General features: G+C 40.2%; 1 protein-coding gene across 3 annotated transcripts in view; it reads left to right on the top strand.

The window, feature by feature from the left end:
* The window catches only part of ANKRD28 (ankyrin repeat domain 28), a 165,644-nt gene that overhangs the window by 88,232 nt on the left and 55,866 nt on the right, over nt 1-21,546 (top strand). For 2 of the 3 annotated variants that reach the window (XM_040352949.1, XM_040352948.1), the window contains exons 5-10: nt 927-1,127; nt 7,453-7,540; nt 7,658-7,800; nt 9,139-9,351; nt 13,279-13,357; nt 20,087-20,201. In XM_040352949.1, the coding sequence (XP_040208883.1) occupies nt 927-1,127; nt 7,453-7,540; nt 7,658-7,800; nt 9,139-9,351; nt 13,279-13,357; nt 20,087-20,201 (839 nt within the window). Of the gene's footprint in view, nt 1-926; nt 1,128-7,452; nt 7,541-7,657; nt 7,801-9,138; nt 9,352-13,278; nt 13,358-20,086; nt 20,206-21,546 lie in introns of those variants that run through there. The other variant, XM_040352951.1, reaches the window with a different exon arrangement.

Genomic DNA, 21,546 nt, shown 5'->3' with positions numbered 1-21,546 from the left:
GCTAGTGATGGTGGGAGGAGTTCAGCAGAGCTAGCATGTCATTTTCTTCCACTGTGCTAGAATCTGCATCTCCCACAGGGAACTACAATTCCCATGAGTCTTCATGCCTTCTATCACACTTAGTCTATTTTCCATAGCACACACCCATCTGCCAATCAATAGCTGGGTGTATGCTATGTATAACAGTACAAGTCATTGACAAGGTGTTTTTTTTTTTTTTTTACACTGTAAGACTATGGTGTGTGTGTGTGTGTGTGTGTGTGTGTGTGTAATATTTATATTTATATATATATATATATATATATAATTACACGCATGCTTATATTTTAAATATTTTCATTAGAAGTTTTCACCTGTAGGTTAGTTTGCACACACATTTTTCTATTCTGTGTGCTTTTTTCTGCCTGTTCTCATCTGCTAATTTTGGTTAACTAACAGAAGAAAAGCCAAGCTGGGAGCAGCCTGTATAGACACTAAGCAGTGGGTGGGCAAAGGCGGAACATAGGTGGAAGTTGGTGGGGCTTCACAGCCAATCATATATGAGTGGGCGGAGCCTTATATGGACTTCTGTGGAGAATGAAATGCCAGAGCTTTCAATAGGATGGATGATCTGATCGGGTCTGCCTGAAAAAGTGACAGGCAGACTCGATGGGTCCTTGAGTGTGAAAGGGGCCATTGACCGCACTGGAGCCTGCAGCTTCAAAAATAAATCTGTAATGGTTGCCCCTTAAATTTAGGTTTTAAAACGCAAGTTGTACATGAGGTCTACATGTGGGGATAAAAATAATGTAATGCCCGGGGATTGTAACGCATCTGCTGAACATCTTTTAGTAACTCGGGCTCTTAGTAAAGTCTCTTTTTGGGAATAGTATGCTATTAATCTTTTATGATGTTGCATTTTTAACAGTTTCAATTTCTGTCCACAGGATGCTGTTCAGGTGTTGTTAAAACATTCAGCCGATGTCAACGCCCGTGACAAAAACTGGCAGACCCCCTTGCACATAGCTGCAGCAAACAAAGCTGTGAAGTGTGCAGAAGCACTGGTGCCTCTTCTTAGCAATGTTAATGTATCTGACCGAGCAGGGAGAACAGCATTACATCATGCAGCCTTCAGCGGTCATGTCGAGGTATGATAGGGGGACATATATCCAAAAATGATTTATTTAAATGCAAACGTTAACTACATTTAAACCCAAAACAGCACATGGCCTTGGAGCAATTATTTTGTTAAAGCTGGAGACCTCTAGGCTGCAATCGTATTCATGCACAGCAATGTTCTTTAGAAACATCTGCTGTGCAAATTTAGCAGCTCTGCTTGAATGTACTCAAGCTATTCAAATCTTTCCTCCTTGTGACATAGGTTTGCTATAAGTGGCATGTCCCCTGTGGCAATGAATATAATTCAAGAAACCTACTTATGCGCCTCATTTCAAGTCTGATTTTCTATTTCTCTCTGTGCTTCGATAATTATATTGCAAACCAGTACTATTCGGTAATAGACAGGAAAAAAAATTGCTTTTTTTATTTGCTGTTGCTTATGTTTTCATAGCTAAATGTCTTGCTGAAATGATCTTTCTTAAAGTGTCACTAAAGGATTTTTTTTTTAAATAACCAACATGTTATACTTGCCTCTGGTCTTCCCTGCAATTAGTAACCACAGTCATGCGAGAGCTCGCATGGTGGTCACTAATTGCGGGCCCGCTCCCATGATACAGCGAGCGGCCATAGCTGCTTACTGTGTCACTCGGCCCCGCCCCTCGGCGCGCCACATCATTGGATGTGATTGGCTGCCGCTGCTGTCAATGGCTGCGCTGCTCTCAATCCTTCCGCTGCTCTCAATCCTTCCGCTCCAGCCAATCAGCGGCCAGGCTGAGCGGCAAAGAGGATATTGGGACCGCGCAGGACTTTCAAGGGGTCAGGTAAGTATAACGGGGGATGGGGGGGGGGGGGCAGCAGCAGATGTTGTTTTTCACCTTAATGCATAGATTGCATTAAGGTGAAAAAAAAAATTCCTTTACAACTCCTTTAATCTTTCTTCTTTGTAAGAGAGCTTAAAATGGGAACAGTTCCTTTTTGTTTAAATGAAAAGGTTTTTTTATTATATGCTATGTATTGTATACTAAAATTAATGCTAATCTTAACCAATATAGATAATAGAGGCTGTTTTCGCACATCAGAGCTGTAAAAAAAAACAGCAGTGGCCGATTTAAAAACGCATAAATACATTTTTTACAATTATTTTTGGAAATATTTTACCTGCCACACTACCTTATGGTTTTTCAGTAGGCCTTGCAGTACGTGGATGTCTGTGTAGCATAAAAATGGATACAGAACTTTTCAGGGCTTGTCACTTTGCAGGTTTTTTTTATTGGCTCTGTTGATGTTGAAGAAAAAGCTACACCAAAGATCTCTGTCATGTAGGGCCATCTAAGTACCCCTTTCTAACATGAGCATATAAAGCCGCCACTTCATCTGAAAGTTCAGTTGCAGATTTTTTTTTTTGCCATGTTTAATTTATATAAATGGAACTGAAAATGGTTTCAGTACCCTGTTTTCTTAATTATACAAGGCACAGACGCCTCCTCTCTACTGGAAGCAGACTTCTGGGTTATGAATTCTGATTATATTGGCAGATTAAAGACTTTGATTATTCACAACTTTTAGATCTGTTGCCACTTTGTAGCGCCTCAGAGAACACCTGGGCCCTGCCCCATTGAAGACGAGGGACCAGCCTATAATGTTGGCTCCAGCACTTGTAGAGCACTCTGCAGTTAACTAAAGTCCAGGGCAGTGGCGATCTGATTTCCAGCAGTTCCAGTCCTTAAAGACTCTCTCTCCATGGAGCAGTGGGTCTGCCCTCAAGAGTAGATTTTCCACATAGTGGTCTTTTCCATAGGAAGCAGCCAGTACCCTGGTGTGGTGAGCCTGTCCCTTCCTTGGGCTTCTCTGAAAACTTTTGCACCTGGCTCCATGGATACAAGTCTCCATACCTCAGTGTCTCCCCTTATCTCCCTGGGTGCTCCCAATTCGTCCTTTTTAATTAGAGGTATTTTCTGCCTCTTTGGTAGATCTGAGAGGGGGGTTTCTCTGCAAGATACTCAAGGCCTCTAGTCAGCTTCCCCTGCCTTTTGACTTGTCCAGTCTGAGAACTCCCAGGGGGAAGAGGGCAGTTGCCTTCACGCTTTCAAAAGTTCAAAAGCTTAAAAAAAATATTAAGGCTTAAGTAGCTATGGTGTGCTCCTGTTTGAAGTTGGAACCATTCCCACCTGCTGGACCTAAGGTCACCAGTAGGAGATCCTTCCCAAAACTAAAACCCAATTGTAATTTTCCAGTCACCCTTTAGTACAGGTTGTGCTGTACAAGGACTGTACATCTTCCAAGAGGTTTTCACAGCAGTAAGCAGGAGTTTTCGACTGATCTCTTACTGGTCCGATTGAGGATATCCCAGTCTTCAAAAACCTGGTTGCCTAGAGCAGGGGTTTCCAAACTTTATAAACAATAGGACAGTATTTCAAACTTTAGGGGGACCAGACTGGCCAGTGGTAGAAGAAAAGGTCTTCTGCGGGGTAGTGCCCCATCGGTGGTGGGAGGGGTAGTGCCCCATCGGTGGTGGGAGGGATAGTGCCCCATTGGTAGTGTCAGTGGCAGGAACTATACCCCATGATTGCTGACGATGGGGGGGGGGGGTATAATGCCCCAAGGGCCGGATAAAAGCAAGCAAAGGGCCACAGTTTGGAGACCACTGGACTAGAAGTTGGAGGCCTTTCTTAAAGCTTTTTATACTCGGACAACACCAACAGTTGCAACGTTTGACATGGTCTGTTTTGCTAAACTCTGGCAATCTTGACCAAGCGCATGGCGTGCAACCCTGGATCAGTCTCACAGGTTTCACAGTACTCCACATCTTGGCGCTCCTCCCAAGTAGTCTTGCACTACTGCATGGATAGTAGTTTGGAATCCCTACCCCAAAATTCTTGCCTGACTTTCATGTCTATACGGTTCGTTGGACCCTCTGGTTGTGGACTTAGTCTGCAAGGAATGCTTGGAAAGGATTCCTTTTAAAGGAGTGTGACTCTTTGATCAGTCACTAGACGCCTTTTTAGTAAGGAAGTCACAGGTGGGTAAAAGCACATGTCCGAGACCTTCACTTCAAAAGCCAAGTCCTCAACTTGGTTCTGTTGCAAACAAACCTAAATGTCCTAGAAATGTGAATGGTCCAAGAGGCATGGTTGTGGGAAGTGCAGACTTCCCATGAAGTTCTTGAACTGATGACAGTTCTCCTATTCTCCCTGCTCTGAACCAACGAACTTCGGGGGGTAACTAGCCATAAAAAAAAATTGTTTTGAAATATTAGTGCACATGAAAGCATGGGGTGCCAGCTATTATGTGCATATATTTGTGCTACGGCTTATTCTGCAGTACATGTGCAAGTGCCCTAAATGTAAAATATGGAATAGAAATTGTTGAAATATTTTTAAAAATGACTTGCTGAAAGTTTCTGGAATCTTATCAAAGATAAAGATATATTTACAGTAGGATATGATGCTTCACAGCTGTCATCTGTCTCACTGAAAAAACGCTAGTTGGCCTTCCGCAAGCCTGAATTTCTAAATATATTTAACGGCATGTTACATTTGCTTGTAAAGTAAATCTGAACATTGCCGATTTTTGTGCGAATTCTAACCTGTGTGGAAAACGTTTTTCCAGACGGCAATCATGTTGTGGCTGTAAAGTTTGCCTGCATTATTAAAATAAACGTAGAACCATCCACATTAATAGGAGAAGACTGCTATTCTAGTATATGAGTGAAAAATGTAAGTTTGTGCCCTGCAGCCTTTCACTTAAACTGGGACTGAAAAAAAAAAAGTTAAAATCTGCTGTGTTACAGGAAACATCTAGAAATGTTGGTGATTACTAAAAGTAAAAAAAAAAGTTATACTTGCCTGCTATGTGTAGCTTTGCACAGAGCATCCCCAATTCTCTTCTCGGGGTCTGAGTGAGTAACTTGTATAGCGCTACAAATGCGAACTAAATCGCCTCAAGGTGCTTTTGCAGCCAGTGTCCGCCTGTGTCTTCAGAAGAGGTGGGTCTTGAGCTTTTTCCTGATGGCTAGATGGTTTTCTTCCATGCGGATGTCCGTAGGTAGAGCGTTCCATAGCCGAGGTCCTTGGACTGCAAATCTTCATTCTCCTTTAGATTTGTAGCGGGTCTTGGATGTGGAGGAGGTTTTGGTTAGTTAACTGGAGGGGGCGACTAGGAGTGTAGTGCTTTATTTTCTCGCATAGGTATTGAGGAGCGTTTCCTTGTGTGCATTTGTGAGTGAGGCAGAGGTTCTTGAATGTAACCTGATCCTTCACGGCTAGCCAAAGGAGGGTCCTCAGGGAGGGGGTGATTGAGTCCCAGGTTTTTTTTTTCCCCATTACCAGTCTGGCTGCGGTGTTCTGGATGACTTGTAGACATGAAATTTGGTATTTGGGAAGTCCGAGGTAGAGGGAGTTTGCACAGTCGAGTCGGGAATTGATGATTGCTCCAACTACTACTGCTGTCTCTTTCCGGGATGAAGGGGATGAGTCTCCTGCGCTCCGCTCCTGCCTCCTCAACCCTTCAGAGTGCCCTCCTAGCAAGTCGCTTTGGAGCCCCACTATGTTTCCATACTGAAAGTTTTTGCATTCTATGCAAACCACTTTAATTAAACCTTGGCTGCCCACTGTCTTGAATTCCTACAAAAAATGACCTTGCGCTTTCTATAATGTGAATGTGCCTTCAGCCTCATTGTGTATTTGCAGTGTAAAATCTACAGCTTTGGTTCACACAGATTGATATTCGGCAGTTCAGGAACAGGCCAAGTTTCCTTCTCTGTGGACTTCCCTGTCCAAAGGAAACTGATTATTTACATTGGCTTCTGTCGAATGGTCCTGCTGGGCCTTCTTCGATCAGTGGTCTGCAGCCAGTGGCTTGGGTGGATGCAGGAATCTGTTTGTATTTTTTTTTTGTAAGGCTATCTACCTGGTTCTCTGCTCATACGTTCTCAAAGTTCTGACAGGTGACAGTCAGTCCTCTGCAGATGCAGCTTTCGGCTGCAAGGTTCTTGCAGCAGCACTCTGAGGTTGGCTCTGTGTCCCCTATTGGTCATTTTGGCACAGTTCTGTTGGCCTACTTGTTTCCACCCTTCTCAGTGGGCATCCCAGGGTCTGTGAATACTTTTTTTGGGGGGGGGGATAGGGTGGAGGTGGATTAGAACACCTGTCCATTTTTATTACTGCCTGTTTCCATATTAAGGAGAATCACCGTCCTTGTCCTTTTTACTATAATCATTGAAAGTGAAAGAAAAAAAAAATCCCAAGTTTTGGGTTGTCTCCAGAAAAGTAAGAGGGGCAATCTTCCAAAGGGGACACTAGTTCTGGTGACCCAGGGGTTCCCAGGGAATTCCCTTAATTTGCAGGGATTTCCTGTTTGGTTGTGGGACAGGAAGTGAAGTGAATCACAATAGGATACAGATGGTGGAAAAAAAAAAAATCTGACGGGTTATAACCCTCCCCTACTCTATCCGAAATGAAAAAAAAAGTTTTGCCTATAGTTCTACTTTAAGATGAGAGGGTTTTGGACTCTCCCGTAAATTCCATATCTTTGAGTACAGGACATAGGCCACCCTTCCTTGTCTTTTCATATCTTGCTACAAAATGGAGTACTCATGGAGCTATAAGAAAAGAGCATCTAAAATGGCTATATATATATATATATATATATATATATATATATATATATATATATATATATATATATATATATATATATATATATATATATATATATATATATAAAACAAATTCTGCTATGTGAATGAGAACATGATGTAACAAATAGAACATAGGTGTTATCCCAATTTGGTTGCACATTTAGAAATACACTCCATAGGCTTCATGAAAGCTTCACAAATACTTGGCTAAAAGGTTGGTGCTTAAACTGCTCCTACACAAGCTGGGACCTGTTTGTGCTAGACTTTAGATGTGGTCATTGGAGAAAGTATTCCTGTTTGACAACTCAATAGTGTTTTTTTTTTTTTTTTTTTTTCATTTACATAGTTCATCCTACCAGTGACAATGGTCAGCAAGATAAAGTAAATCTAGTCAGCAGGGAAAACCTGGGTGTTTTTGCAAGGTGTGTTGGGCTGCCTTTTAAATAAAAGGCACCTCATCGCAGGGTTGCCAACTTTCAGTAAATTTACAAGCAGTTTGTAAAATCTGTACTTTTTGCATCTGACATTCATGGACAGATGCAACAATTATGGATTTTACAAACGGTTTGTACATTTTCTGAAAGTTGGCAACCCTTCCTCATCGCATCAGTCTATTTTAACGTGTTTGGTTTTACATATTTTATTGCTGTAGTAAAATGTAAAGAGTACCTTGATACTTTTTAGACCTATTTTAATATTGTATTTTTATATTTCAGATGGTCAGTTTACTTTTATCGCGAGGTGCCAACATCAATGCATTTGATAAGAAAGACAGGCGAGCGATACATTGGGCAGCATACATGGGTATGTCTATCTGTTCTGTAGTATCTTTTTGCTGATTGCAGTTTCTTAAGATTTTGAATGTTCTGTCGTTTTCTAGCACAGCAGAAAAAACCTAAACCAATTTGCTTTGTTTGTCAGGTCATATTGAAGTTGTTAAATTGCTTGTGACTCATGGAGCAGAAGTAATGTGCAAAGACAAGAAATCGTACACACCACTCCATGCCGCAGCCTCAAGTGGGATGATCAGTGTTGTCAAGTATCTTTTGGATCTTGGGGTTGATGTAAGTGGAAGGCAAGAAGTGTTTCCACGCCTTTTCATTAGAGAGAAGAAAATATAATTTTTCTGAAATATGTTTGTGTATTGATAGAATCCATAAAAACATTATTGTGCATTAAGAGTGTTTAAATGCATTTTAAGGCTGTTTGTTTTTTTTTTTATAAAGAAAATGGAAACGCTGCATCCAGTGATCATTTGTTCCTCCTGTGTCAGAATCTCCATGGCTGTTGCAGCATTGGTGTAGAAGTACTCCATTGCTTTAATGATTTCCCAAGGCTATTGGGGCACCTAGAACTGCCTTTTTGTTAGCCTTGAAGCTGTGTTTTGACAGTACATCTTGGTTATGCAGAGGAAACTTGTGCCAAACCATAAAAGGATAAGGCCCCCATGTATCCTGCTGCTAAACGGACGTTCAGAGGCCGTTGCACACTTTTCAACTGCCCCTGAACTCCAATGTTATCTTATGTGTCCATGTACACCAGTTTGTTTACTGTCATTTTTAGGCAGTTGCGTTTTGGAGGGCTTTTTTTTTTTTCCTTGGAAGTTCAAAAAAATTTGTTCAGACTCTAAACGCGGTAACCAGCGTTTTGTTTTTAGGTGTTTTTGGCCATTTAAAAATATATATATTTTTTCAAACGCGGCATGTAAATTCTGCAAAACGGACGTTTTAATCGTGGGTTACTATCTGTCAAGTTCAATCATTCAGGAGAGGTTGTAAAAATGTCCTGTGTACATGAAGCCTTAGTTGGCTGGGAAAGTGCAAAACTAATCTCTTCACCTGTCATACATTTCACCTTAAAGAGGAGCTGCAGTCTCTCACCAACATATTATGTCAGCAGCTATGAATACTGTAGCTGCTGACTTTTTTAATATAAGGACACTTGCCTGTCTAGGGATCTAGCACTGTGCTCACCGGAGCCAATTACGCAATCGGCCTTAAAGGAAAATTGGCTTCATAGCTGGCTTCCCACTGCGCAAGCCGCACTGCATATTGCGAACGGTCCCACAGTCTTCTGGGACTGGTGATGTATCCCAGAAGGTTGCGGGTGAAGGAGGAGGGAGCTGAACTTAAGATTACCGCACCTATACAGGTACACCTTACTATCTAGGATTGTACATGTATAGAAAAATAATAGAGTATAACTTTATGGGTATTTTTCTCATAGAAGTTGTGTATAGGTGAATGCTGCCTCCTATTTATACTCTAATGTATTAATAGTAGACTTTTATATGGTGTGACCTGCTTTAATAAAAGAATAATTTTTGCTGAACATAGTCTTTTAAATACAATATTGGACTTTGGTGCACGTTAAACTTTTTTTTCTCCCCTTTTCCTCTTCAGATGAATGAATCAAATGCTTATGGAAACACACCTCTTCACGTGGCCTGCTACAATGGTCAAGATGTGGTTGTGAATGAACTCCTAGATTGTGGTGCTAATGTGAACCAAGTGAATGAACGGGGTTTTTCTCCTCTCCACTTTGCTGCTGCTTCAACACATGGAGCACTGTGTCTGGAGCTTTTGGTCTGTAATGGTGCAGATGTAAATATTAAGGTAAGCTTTGGTCCAGACTTTACAATGACAAACAAAATCCTTATTCTCCAAATATAATTCATGAAAATCCACCACTCAGTGCCCCTGTAATGTATTTTTAATTTTTTTTTTTACTGTGCTTTTCTGCCTTCTTGTATTGTCCTCTGTGATTTCCAAAACCTCTTCATTCCCCTTCACTTCTGTTTGTTGAAAATGAGCAGCACCATTAGTTGCGGTCTTGTGCGCTGCTCTATGCACTCTTCAAATCCATCTGGAGAGTGTGCAAGCAAGGGTGGCTAAGTTCCTACATACAGTAGTACCATAGAGCCCAAAGTAACCACTGCTGTATTTCTCAGTGGACATCATCCTTTAAACAACTAAAGAGGTGAAATCGCCCTTAATCACCCAGAAGGGGGGGGGGGGGGTGCACAAAGGTGAGAAATTGTGACTTTAAATTTTGCCATTGAGAAAACCGCACAAAGGATAAAATACCCAACAAAATTACATATAGAAACAATGATCTTCAATATCAGGTACGTGATCTGGTATATGGCGTTTTTAGGATCAACGTGTTTCACTAAGCACTCGCTTCCTCCACATCCACACTCAGTAAGTTGTGCAATGCTTCATTAAAGAAGTCAAGCCTGAGCGTGTTTGGCTGGGCTTCTACTATGGGTCACAGGAGTGCAATTCGTTTTGCACTGCTGTGACCCTTTTTTAGCAGAGAGCGTTCTGAAGTCCACTCTCTCTGCTGACGTCACTGCCATCAATCCAGGCACTGCGTCATCGCAACAAAGTCTGGATCCACCAAGTGCCTGGACTGATGCCTGTCTAGGGCTCTCCGTGAATGTTTTGTACTGCTTTTGTTAAGCAATGTGCCAAATTTTACTCCCTGCAGAGGAAAAAAAGGGCGAGTGCTTTATCACTGAGGCGGTGAACTTGCAGGATATTAGAAAAAGTCCTGCAGGCAGCATCTTTGGAGCAGTTTAGGATCTCTGAATATGAAATGAATGGGCAACCCTGCCGAAGCACCTTCAAAGCGATTCGGCAGAGACGCTTTGCGGCCGCATTTAACTCTTCAGGCGATAGCGGGGGTTAAAAGCGATTTACCGGTTGGTTTTCAGTGTGAAAGGGCTTGTATCGTGGGCAATTCACAAGTGGTTTCTACATGTTGGATGTCTCTATCCAAATATTTTATGATCTCAAAGCTGACTTCTGTTACCGCACACAATTTAGAATTGAGACGTGTCCAATAACCTAATCCTCTCTTTATGACGCATTGGTAAAAAAGTCTTGAAACGAAAAACTCACCTAAGCTGCTATTGAAATGCATAAACGCTGAAGTGCTAAACGCACCTAGCAGCATCAAGAATTTTTCCCTGCCAAAACTGTTGCTCCTGAACAAAACTGGCAACTCTGGTAAACTCTCCTACCACTGCGAAGTCTGTGTGCATTGACTCATATGGCTCAAACTTGTCTTGCATACACACAGTCACACCGAATTCTGACAGTCAAGAACGCGGTGACGTACAACACTACGAGCGTCGAATTGATTCCGAGCATGTGTGTTTTTTTGCACGTCGGAATTGCATACAGATGATTGGAATTTCCGACAAGAACTTTTCCCGTCGGAAAATTTTCGACCAAAAGCTCACATCGGACTTTTCTTGTCGGAATTTCCGATCGTATGTATGTGGCAATAGGCTAACATGGAGGGGAGTTTAGAGGCAGAAAAAAGTCAGGCGCCCCTAGAAGCAGCTGTAAAAACTTCCAGTGTGCATGAGGCCTTAAATTCCCAATTTTTCTCACCTTTGTCCCCCCACCGCTTTCCTTCTGAGCGATCAATGGTGAATTTACTTCTATAACCCGTAGCAGTCATTCACAGTGTCATCTTTCAGCAGTGACCTAGCAAAAGATTTCTTGTATTGCAAACTACTGCACAATACTATTTGTAGTTACGAGTAAAGGTCTTTGTTAAGACATATGGATCTGTAGTGCCTCCCTTATTCCTGATGTGCTACCATGTTGTGTTTTTTCTTTTTGTTTTTTCCCCCAGTAAGCTTTAATTATGTCTCTGAATCCTTTGAGCGATATCGGCTCCAGCACGGAGTGTACTTTATCAAGTCAGAGATGCAGTTTCTTGTAGGGTTCACTCCTAAGTGCATTTTAGAAAAGACCAAAATTAAGTCAAAGCTGACCTACTTTCTTGATGCCCTGCATGGATGAATGACTTGAAAATGCATTTGTGAAGTGTGTTAAACATATAGCACATTTATTGTGGTTGAACAAGCACACTTGATATTCTGATTATCATTTTGCTTGACATGAGAGAGGCTGCTGCGCATCTGAGGAGTAAAATCATATTTCAGTTTTCTGTGTTAAAATTACTGAGTTTTATAAATATTAAGAAGTCTGTAGTTTGTGATGCAGCTGTCAAATGCAGTAAGTTTATTCAATAATTCCTTAAAAGGGTTGAGAAAAAAAGGTGCAGTCATTTTCTGTAGCTACAGTGCCTGTCGGAGTAGAGCCAGCGATGGACAGCCGATGTTGTATGCGAATATCGTGTTTCCCCGAAAATAAGCCAGAGTCTTATATTAATTATGCCAACAAAAGACACAGTAGGGCTTATTTTCGGGCTAGGTCTTACTATGTAATTTGATGTCTTCTCTCCCCCTCTCTCTCCCTGCCTGTCAGGAATCCCCAGTGTGAACTGAGTTAAAATGCTTGTAAAATCCTATAATCCACTCTATTAAAGTATTATATAATGTACAATGTGTGTGTTTCTGTAACATAATTGTGTCAAATACCTTTGTTATAGAGCCGCTCAGTGCTTCTGTTGCCCGCCGGAGCTCTCTTCCCCTGCAATTATATTACAGAAACACACACATTGTACATTATATTCTAGTATAATAGAGTGGATTATAGGATTTTACAAGAATTTTTAACTAGGGCTTATTTTCAGGGTAGGGCTTATATTGCAGCCTTCCTTGAAAATAACGCTAGGTCTTATTTTCAGGGTAGGTCTTATTTTTGGGGAAACTGGGTATCTATGTTGTTGTAGAAGTCTTGGCTTTGCTTGCCTTCCCTTTGGGGACCAATATAGTAGCTGACCCAGCTTGAAATTTTCTAATAAAATGAAAATTGTTCTAAAGTCAAGATTTTTTTTACCTTAACGCATTCTCTGTATTAAGTTAAAAAATATCCCAGTTGTTGTACCGCCTCTGGTAACAGACCATTTTTTATATGCAGCTTATTCTTATATTAATTTTGCCTATTTATTTAACCATACAAGTTGATCAGTCGTTGTGGGAAAACATGAAGTGTTAGGCTCCATGCACACTGGATGTTAAAATAATGTTATAAAAACGCCAGTAGTTTTGTTTGCAATTTCGCGCTTTTTAGCTCCTTTTTTTTTATTTAATTTTTTCAATGGATCAAAAACGTTAAACGCTGGTGAACCATGTTTTTGAGCATTTTATCAACGTTTATCATCGTTTGGTGTTTTATCGTGGTCAGAAAAACGACTCCTGAATGAGATTTTAGGGCATTCAGAAAACAGCCCATAAACTCCACTGCTGATAAACGTCCAAAAACTTCCATGTGTGCATGGACACATTGGATAACATAGAGTGAAGTTTATGGGCTTTTAAAAAACGCCCAAATGGCTGTTTATGAGCTCCGGTGTGCCTGGAGCCTTAATGGATTTTGAGAAAAACTGCATTGTTAACCAATATGCTTAGCACTCTGAGCAAACAGCCATCTGTATTGATCCTATGAGCAGTGCAGTCTGAGATAATTATTTGTACGTGATCCAATGGTTTCCAGTAATGCGCTGAAATCCAGAAAGTGTTGCATATATACAGTATGGATATCTTGTATCTTGTAATGGTGGAAATTAAAAATTGTGATGATATGAAGCTTTTCTTACCAGAATTCCATTTTTTGTAGAGTAAAGATGGGAAGACTCCTCTTCACATGACTGCCATCCATGGTCGCTTTTCCAGGTCGCAAATAATAATCCAGAACGGTAATTTTATATTTGAGCCCTTTTTGTTCAAATGGCCTTTGGAGTTGTGCTGTTAACATGTAGCCAGAATCTTTATGAAGAGCGATAACTTCAGATCTGAGTTTTGTTTTTTAACTGATAGAGCATTAAAGTCCCATTCACACTTGGCAATTTGGAAACGCCCCAATTCTGCACGCAATTTCATCTCGGTGATCGCTGTACAAGGCCAAAGTGTTTGGATGCCATTTTCTCTTAATGGCACCCAAACCTGATGCAATTCTGCCACGATTGTCACGTGGCAAATCGTATCTTTCAAAATTGCGTAAAGCTTGTCGCCCAAAAAGAAGCAGGAGCTTATATACAGCCGATAAAGGCGCGTAGGGAATGGGCTGGCCCTATTCAATGCGCAAAATTGTGTGCCAGTCACTCCACAAAATCGCATAATGAGAACATCGCTTGTTCCTGCTACACAAGGCTATGAATGGGGCCTAAAGAAAAAATTGGGTGGTTACAATTTGATTTTTTCTTCCATAATGTGTTTATTAAGGTATCGATGTACATTTACAACAACCTATGATGTATGCTATACAAAAACAGAACAGCAAGACAAAACAAGTGTAACCATGAAACAAGACAGCCATTCCCAGATGGTTGAAATCTTAGGTCAAAAATTTAATTCAAAGTAATTGGGTTAGCATGGAGAGGTCATTGCTTTAACCAGAAGTAGCAGGGGATGACCCTTATGCATTTCAGGGGGTGTATGAAATGTGGGAGGTCTCTAGTTTCAGTGGTTACAATTTTTTATTTATTTTTTACTACATACTAAAGAAGTAAATCTGGTATGCAACATGCGCACATGGATTTGTTAACACTTTAAATTAATTTAACCCTTCTAAAGCTGAATTGCCACAAATTCTCTTGAGCCTTATATTTTAACTATTAACTATTTAAAGTTTTATGGATTTGCCCTTTTTTATTTTTAGTATGAATCCTCAGTAGCGGGTATAACATAAATGATTCAGCTTTGCATGTCCCAGTATAATCTGTAAATGAGGGCAGGAATTCTTTGAAAGATCAAACATTTCAAGATAAATGAGTGAGGGCGTTACTTTATTTTCATTGGTCTATGCATTCCTTACCAGTGCACTATAAAGATAATCTAAAAAAAACACGTGTTAATAATCTTGTTTACTAATCTTCCATCAAGCAAGTCACTGCTGAATCATGTTAAATCCTCTTCAATTTGATTTAAGTAAAATGCTGTTTTAGGAGTTAAACAAATGGAATTTTCTTAATTCTTGTTAGATAAGCATTATTGCTTAAAGCGGTAGTAAACTCTCAATCCTTTTTCTCATAAGTGCTGTGATATAACCTACATGTCACTGTCTTTTGTAATGTCCCACTTCCAACCTGTGCCCCTTAGTAGAAATTGCCCAATGATTGGTGTAATGACATCACCGGCGCATGCGCATTTTGTCCCCCATTCACGGCACACTGTGTGCCATCAGTCAATACATTCTGTTGCCGTGTCCGTCATCAGAACTCGCGGCATTTCATTGTAATATCACAAGATTGCTGACCAATTGAGGATTTCCTGAAATGCCTCATGTAACTAGCTACGTCACAGGGAGTGTGAACAATAACATGCATGATCAGCGCAGGGAGTAAATAGTTTTTTTTTATTGGTTATATGGGGCAATGTTGCCACAGTAACAAACAAAAACAAGGCTTGGTTAAAGTTTACTGCACACGTGCGGGATTCTGGCTATGACAGAGTGGAAAGAGCGGAAGCGCAGCGGAGGATGAAATCGATGGGAGGCTAATTAGCATTTTGTGTGTTTAGAAATGTTAAACATGGTGGTCTTATGATTGCTGGAGAATTGTTTCAGAGTTTGCTACTGCTTTAAGGGAGCCTTCTCAGCCGTCATAATATGGCAAATACTGCTAGAGGCTATAGCTGCTGGCAGTAATCGCATGTAAAAAAAAAAATCCAACAGGCTGGTTGTATTCAAGTCGATCCATGAGTACAGCCAAAAAAAAGGGGAGGAATTTCACGCCAACAAAAAGTATTAAATGAAATAAGTACATTTATAAGTGTAGTACTAAAAAAGCTGCTATCCCCAACATTCCAGTGCATGGAACCAAGGTAGAGAAAAATAACATAAGTGAATATATTGATGGGTAGCGCTAGTATCAATAATAAAATTGTGGTAAACAACAATAATATATAAAAAAGAAAACATTTTCATCACCAGCCTGCCTGTGAACCTAAAATGATGCACAAATGTGATAAAAATTTGATATTCCTCCACTAAAACAAAAAGTAAAAAGACAATATAAATCATGCCCACAATAAATGTGCCAAGTAATGAAACTTAAAACATTATAAAAAATAGATAAACATGTGCTAAATCCAGAAGAAGACGGGGCTATGACAGTCCTGATAGATTGACACAAACAAGTCCTTATGAGAAATCCTGAAGTGAATCCTGTGAATCAATATCCGGAAGTGACATTTTGCTATGTTCACCTTCACCATGTAAACCAAAAAACACCCAAATCGTGCTCGAAATAAAGATGGCACCATACCAGAAAAAATTTACTCTATTTAAAATAAGTCAATAGCGCTTGTAGCAAACCAGTTGCTGGTATACGTGGAGATGATGCATATGGAAAGAAACCCTGCCTTAACATGGACACGGATCAGGATATGTGGAAATGAAGATAAAAACGGCAATAATCCCATTTAATAAAAACAATAGAAAAATACAAATGCCTGCTTACATAAGGGGGTGCCAAAGGACCCCCGGCCCTGAGGCTAGAGAGCGGTGATAGTATGGACAAACAATGTCCTGAGTGGAGGTTCTCTGGCGTGCGTTCCACCTTGGACGGCAGGAAGCCAGAGGGACTGGAGGTGACGTCAATACGTAACCTAGTAACGCATCGACAGCTGTTTCGTGTTGCACGTCTTCAGGAAGCGTGCTAGGTCACGGAAAGCGTGCATTTAAATATGCTGGGCAATTAGCTAGCTTAACAGGAGAGGGATTAGAAACCAGCTCCAGCCTCCGTTCCGAGTCCCTGGTTATAAAAAAAAATACTGACATTACAAAAAAATCGTCAATAAAAACACATAACTACATTACCTAAATAACAATATGGCAAATGAATAACATTTACCAACATCTTCACATAATATATAAATGAAAAATTTTAAAAATTGTGATAATAAATATTCCAATACATGACCACAATTATACACAATTAATAAACCATAAAATAATTAAAAATATCACTAAAATTAATCTATCATATTCAAAAAGAAATTTCTTGTATAAATATATTTTTCATATACTTTAACTCCACTATCCTCCACTATTTGTCCATACTATCACCGCTCTCTAGCCTCAGTGCTGGGTCTTTTGGCACCCCCTCATGTAAGCAGGCATTTGGCATTTGTATTTTTATATTGTTTTTTATTGAACTGGATTACACTATTGCCGTTTTTATCTTCATTTCCACATATCCTGATCCGAGCCCATGTTAAGGCAGGGTTTCTTTCCATATGCATCATCTCCACGTATACCAGCAACTGATTTGCTACAAGCGCTATTGACTTATTTTTTTAATTAAGAGTCCATTTTTTCTGGTAAGCTGCCATCCTTATTTCGAGCACGATTTGGGTGTTTTTTGGTTTACATGGTGAACGTGAACATGGCAAAATGTCACTTCCAGATATTGATTCACAGGATTCACTTCAGGAATTTTCTCATAAGGACTTGTTTGTGTCAATCTATCAGGACTGTCATAGCCCTGTCTTCTTCTGGATTTAGCACATGTTTATCTATTTTTTATAATGTTTTAAGTTTCATTACTTGGCACATTTTATTGTGGGCATGATTTATATTGTTTAACTTTTTGTTTTAGTGGAGGAATATCACACATTTTTATCACATTTGTGCATCATTTTAGGTTCACAGGCAGGCTGGTGTTAATGTTCTCTTTTTTTTTTATATATATATATATATATATATATATATATTTACCACATTTAATTTTATTATTCTAGCGCTCCCATCAATATATTCACTTACATGAGTACAGCCAGAGAAGATTGAAGGACTAAAACAGTCCTGTGTATAATGCATGCAGAAATACACCAAGTAGCTGAGCAGGGGCCGTTTAGCAGGATGCAAAGAAATGGCATCACACTGGCCTTTCCAGTGATTAGCTTTGCTGGGTAATGTCAAAAGAAATCTGACCACTGGAGTGTAAGTAGGCTGTGCTCCCAAGTAGAATGCAAAGAAAACTGACCATACTGGGATGTGCTTCCAGTTATGAAATGGGAAAGCAGGGGATTGGAAGGATCACCAGGGATTTTACACAAAGGAGAACTTTTATAATAAGTACATGGTACCACAGAGACCCATCAGAAATATCAAATTATGGGGCAACATATACACATAACTTGTAAGTGGTTTCATGTTGACATCTGAATATGTACCATTTGCTGGTATGTGATTTGATTGGTCTGGTCAGTAACTGAAATGTATCATATGTGGATAGCTATTATGTTCTTTCCCTACTTTGTAGCCATCTCCATTTTCATAATGTGTAGAAGCTCTGTTTGTTTTTGGAATTTGAGTTTTTTTGGGGGGCTTTTTGGTTCATTTGTTAGACCTGTTAAGTTAAAACAGCTGAGGAGCAATGTGCACACAAGTTTGTTTTGACTTTTGCATGTGAGTGATTGCACATAGTTTTCCTTTTCTCCACCGAAAAGATTTTCCTCAAAGTGGATGTAAACTAGAGGTCTTCACTGGCCTCACGATTCGATTCCGATTATCATGACGACGATTCAATTCGATTCTGCGTTTCCGCCACGATTACAGTGCACGTGCGCATGGTTTTCATCAAAAAAGTTCGAGCAGTCAGGAGAACTCCATTTTTTTTTAATTCTATCTGTTGTTTAAAAAAAAAAAAAAACACTCCCTGCATGTAGCAAAGTAACACATCAGACAACAACTTGCAGGAGCTCCAAGCTCTCCCCCAAAATACGGAGGAGACGATCAGAGACTGCAGACATGATACAAAAGATGGTCAGAGACTGCACACATGATACAGATGATCAGAGACTGCAGAAATGCTACAGCTAATGCCTCGCAGCTCGTTTCCAGAAGCCGACTTTATGCCTCATCCCACGGATGTTAAAACGGCTGCAGTGATCTGTGTGTCAGCTCCGTGCAGTGATCAGTGTGTCTGTCTCGGCTCCACTTGCGGCTCGGCACTGCCCATCGGGGAGATGACCAGTGTCACTGTCCAGAGCTACAAATCCCAGAGGAGGGGGAGAGCGTGGGTGGGGGCAGCAACGAGGCTACATTGTGTGCGTTGGGGAGGGGACAGCGACAGGCGCAGCCAGCCAATCGGCGGCGTGTCATTCCATCAAAGACATTGCTGTGCGGGTGGGAAGGGCCACAATGACATCATTCACAATTGATTATTGCTGAATACCGCATTGATGCCGAATCGGGAAGGGTACAATCGCGATGCGGCGATCATTTTCAACACCCCTAATGTAAACCCTCAGATATACTCAGTGAACAGCCTCAGATGATACAGAGATTAAACAAATCTCCCTACATAAGTTTTACATCTATATCTGCTGGCTGGTTTTATAACATTTGTTAGAAGTTATCATGCTGATAACTGAAGAACTGAGCAGGAGAAATGCCGCGTACACACCATCACTTTATGTGATGAAATAAAACGACATTTTCTGTGAAGTAAAAAATGACGTTTTTGAAACTTCAATGTTCAAAGACGAAGTTGCCTACACACCATCGTTTTTCTCACAATGTTCTAGCAAAGCGAGGTTACGTTCACGTTTTTCCATTGAAGCTCGCTTCATAAGTAGCTTCTGGGCATGCGCGGATGAAAAAACGTTGTTTTAAACGACGTTTTTGCTACACACGGTCAATTTCTGTGAAGTAAAAGTTGACGTTTTGAAAAACGACACATAAAATTGAAGCATGCTTCAATTTTTTTTGGTCGTTTTTTAGAAGACATAAAACAACGTTTTCCCCCACACACGGTCAATTAAAGTGACGTTTTTAAAAACGTCATTTTTTTTCATCACATAAAACGACCGTGTGTACGCGGCAAAAGCCACCGGACTTGGTGCTATGAAGAGAAATAAAAACACTGCAGATATGTGCCCAGCTCACATTTCATGAATCTTGTTTACATCCAGTTTAAGGCTTCTTTCACACTAGCTGACTTCAAAGTTGTGCGCTTTTCAGTGCAACTTTGGAGTTTGACTTTGGGACTTTTACACTCTCTGGCATTGAAGTGTTGAAGTAATGCAGGAACCTTTTCTGAAGTTGCAGCGACTTCAGTAGTGTCAATTGGGACGGCTGTCATAGAGATGCATGGCATTTCACACGTCCTGTGGCTTTGAGTCTCACAAGTGTGAAAGGAGCCATAGGGCCTCTGTTTACTTAGAGTGATAGCAGAGTTGTTTGTGCTGTTTGCAGAGGAAAACAAAAATGTTAGTCAGCTTGTGCCAGGTTGGCGGGCATTTCTGGGGCACATAAGAAGTAGCTTTAAAATTTTAGACCAATCAGGTTAATTCCTGGCCCGATTTTCTGTTTTTGTAAAAATAAGACAATCAAAGGTATCATAATTTTTTTTTCTTTTTAGGTTAACACCTGCAGCAAAACTTACTTGATTGCCATTTTATTATTTTTCCAATCACAGGAGCAGAGATAGACTGTGAAGATAAGAATGGAAACACACCACTGCACATAGCAGCTAGATATGGCCATGAGCTCCTCGTTAACACTTTAATTACCAGTGGTGCAGATACAGCAAAGTAAGTAGACAGTTCACTGAATATTCTTGTTCTGCGTTTTTGTCACGGCACTGAAAAGTCACTATACCTTAACAAATTTGTATTAACTGGTTTATGTTAAAAAAAAAAGGTTATTCATGCATAGTAAAATATTTAAAGGTTACGGTCACCTTTACTGCTCTTACACAACCCCTCCTCCTCCTCCAGTGACACTGGAGCTGCTTTAACAAAGGAAGTTGCCAAAAACCTGGGTGCTGGTTTTATTTCTTTGACAGTTTTTTTGGTGTGAATGGGTAGGACCCCATGCCATTTTTTTTTTATATATATATATATATATATATATATATATATATATATATATATATATATATATATATATATATATATATATATACACATTTTGGCTTGGGGATGAGGGTTCTCCTTATCATCCGTATGGTATTGGATGAGAACCCTACGCTGTGTGTGTGTGTGTTTGTTTGTTTGTTTGTTTGTTTGTTTGTTTTTTTCTTTTTTTTTTGAGGACCCTCTTCAAGATCCTCAGAGCACAAGTCGCATGCCAAAGTCGGATTAGTCAAGATGATGATCCGACTTCAATGATCTTTAATGGGCTGAAGTAGCACCAAAGTAGTGCAGGAATCTTTTTCAAAGTCTTGTGTAGGACCAGTTAAGACTCCTCTCATAGGGAACTATTGATTTATACCGGTCATGCGATATGTGCTCCCAAAGTTGGAGCTTATGTTGTACCAATGTGAACCCGGCCTTGGTCTTGAATAGAATTTAGAACAGTTGTCTATCGCTGTCCATTTTTTATTGCTGTGTTTCCCCAATGGAGTTTTAACGTCTGTATATGTTCTGGTGACTGTCATTTCATGTACAGAAAGTGTTATTAAATACAACATTTTAAAACATTAGCTTTCTAGAGATTTCCTCTTTTGCTGGTCGTACTTTGGAATTTTGCCCGATTCCTGCTGAATCAGCTGGAATTTAAGCCATGCGTGGTACTGTTGGCAAAACTGGGCTCCACAAAAGTCCATTTGAAAAATGTTCTGAACTGGGTAGAAAATTCTTGGTCAAACGGCAATCGCATCCCATTTGATGTTTGGGTGTTCTGGCATTAGTGGAAGCCACGGGTATTCTGATAACTGGCTGGGAATATCATCCCATTCAGTTGCAGGCTTAACGAGGAGAATAAAAAAAAAAATGATTTTGGTTTGTTTTATATTTATACCTGCTGTGCCTTTGGAACTGGAAGTGAAGGAAAAGCTCCCCAAATGGACCCAGGAATAACTCCTGGTGAAGTAGAATTTCTGTAAATGACTCGGTTCTGGTTCAATTTTTTTCTTCCAACTTGTCTTGATTTTTG

Source organism: Rana temporaria, chromosome 5, assembly GCF_905171775.1.
Source record: "Rana temporaria chromosome 5, aRanTem1.1, whole genome shotgun sequence".
NCBI classification, from domain to species: Eukaryota; Metazoa; Chordata; class Amphibia; order Anura; family Ranidae; genus Rana; species Rana temporaria.
This window is presented reverse-complemented; position numbering and strand designations above follow the sequence as displayed.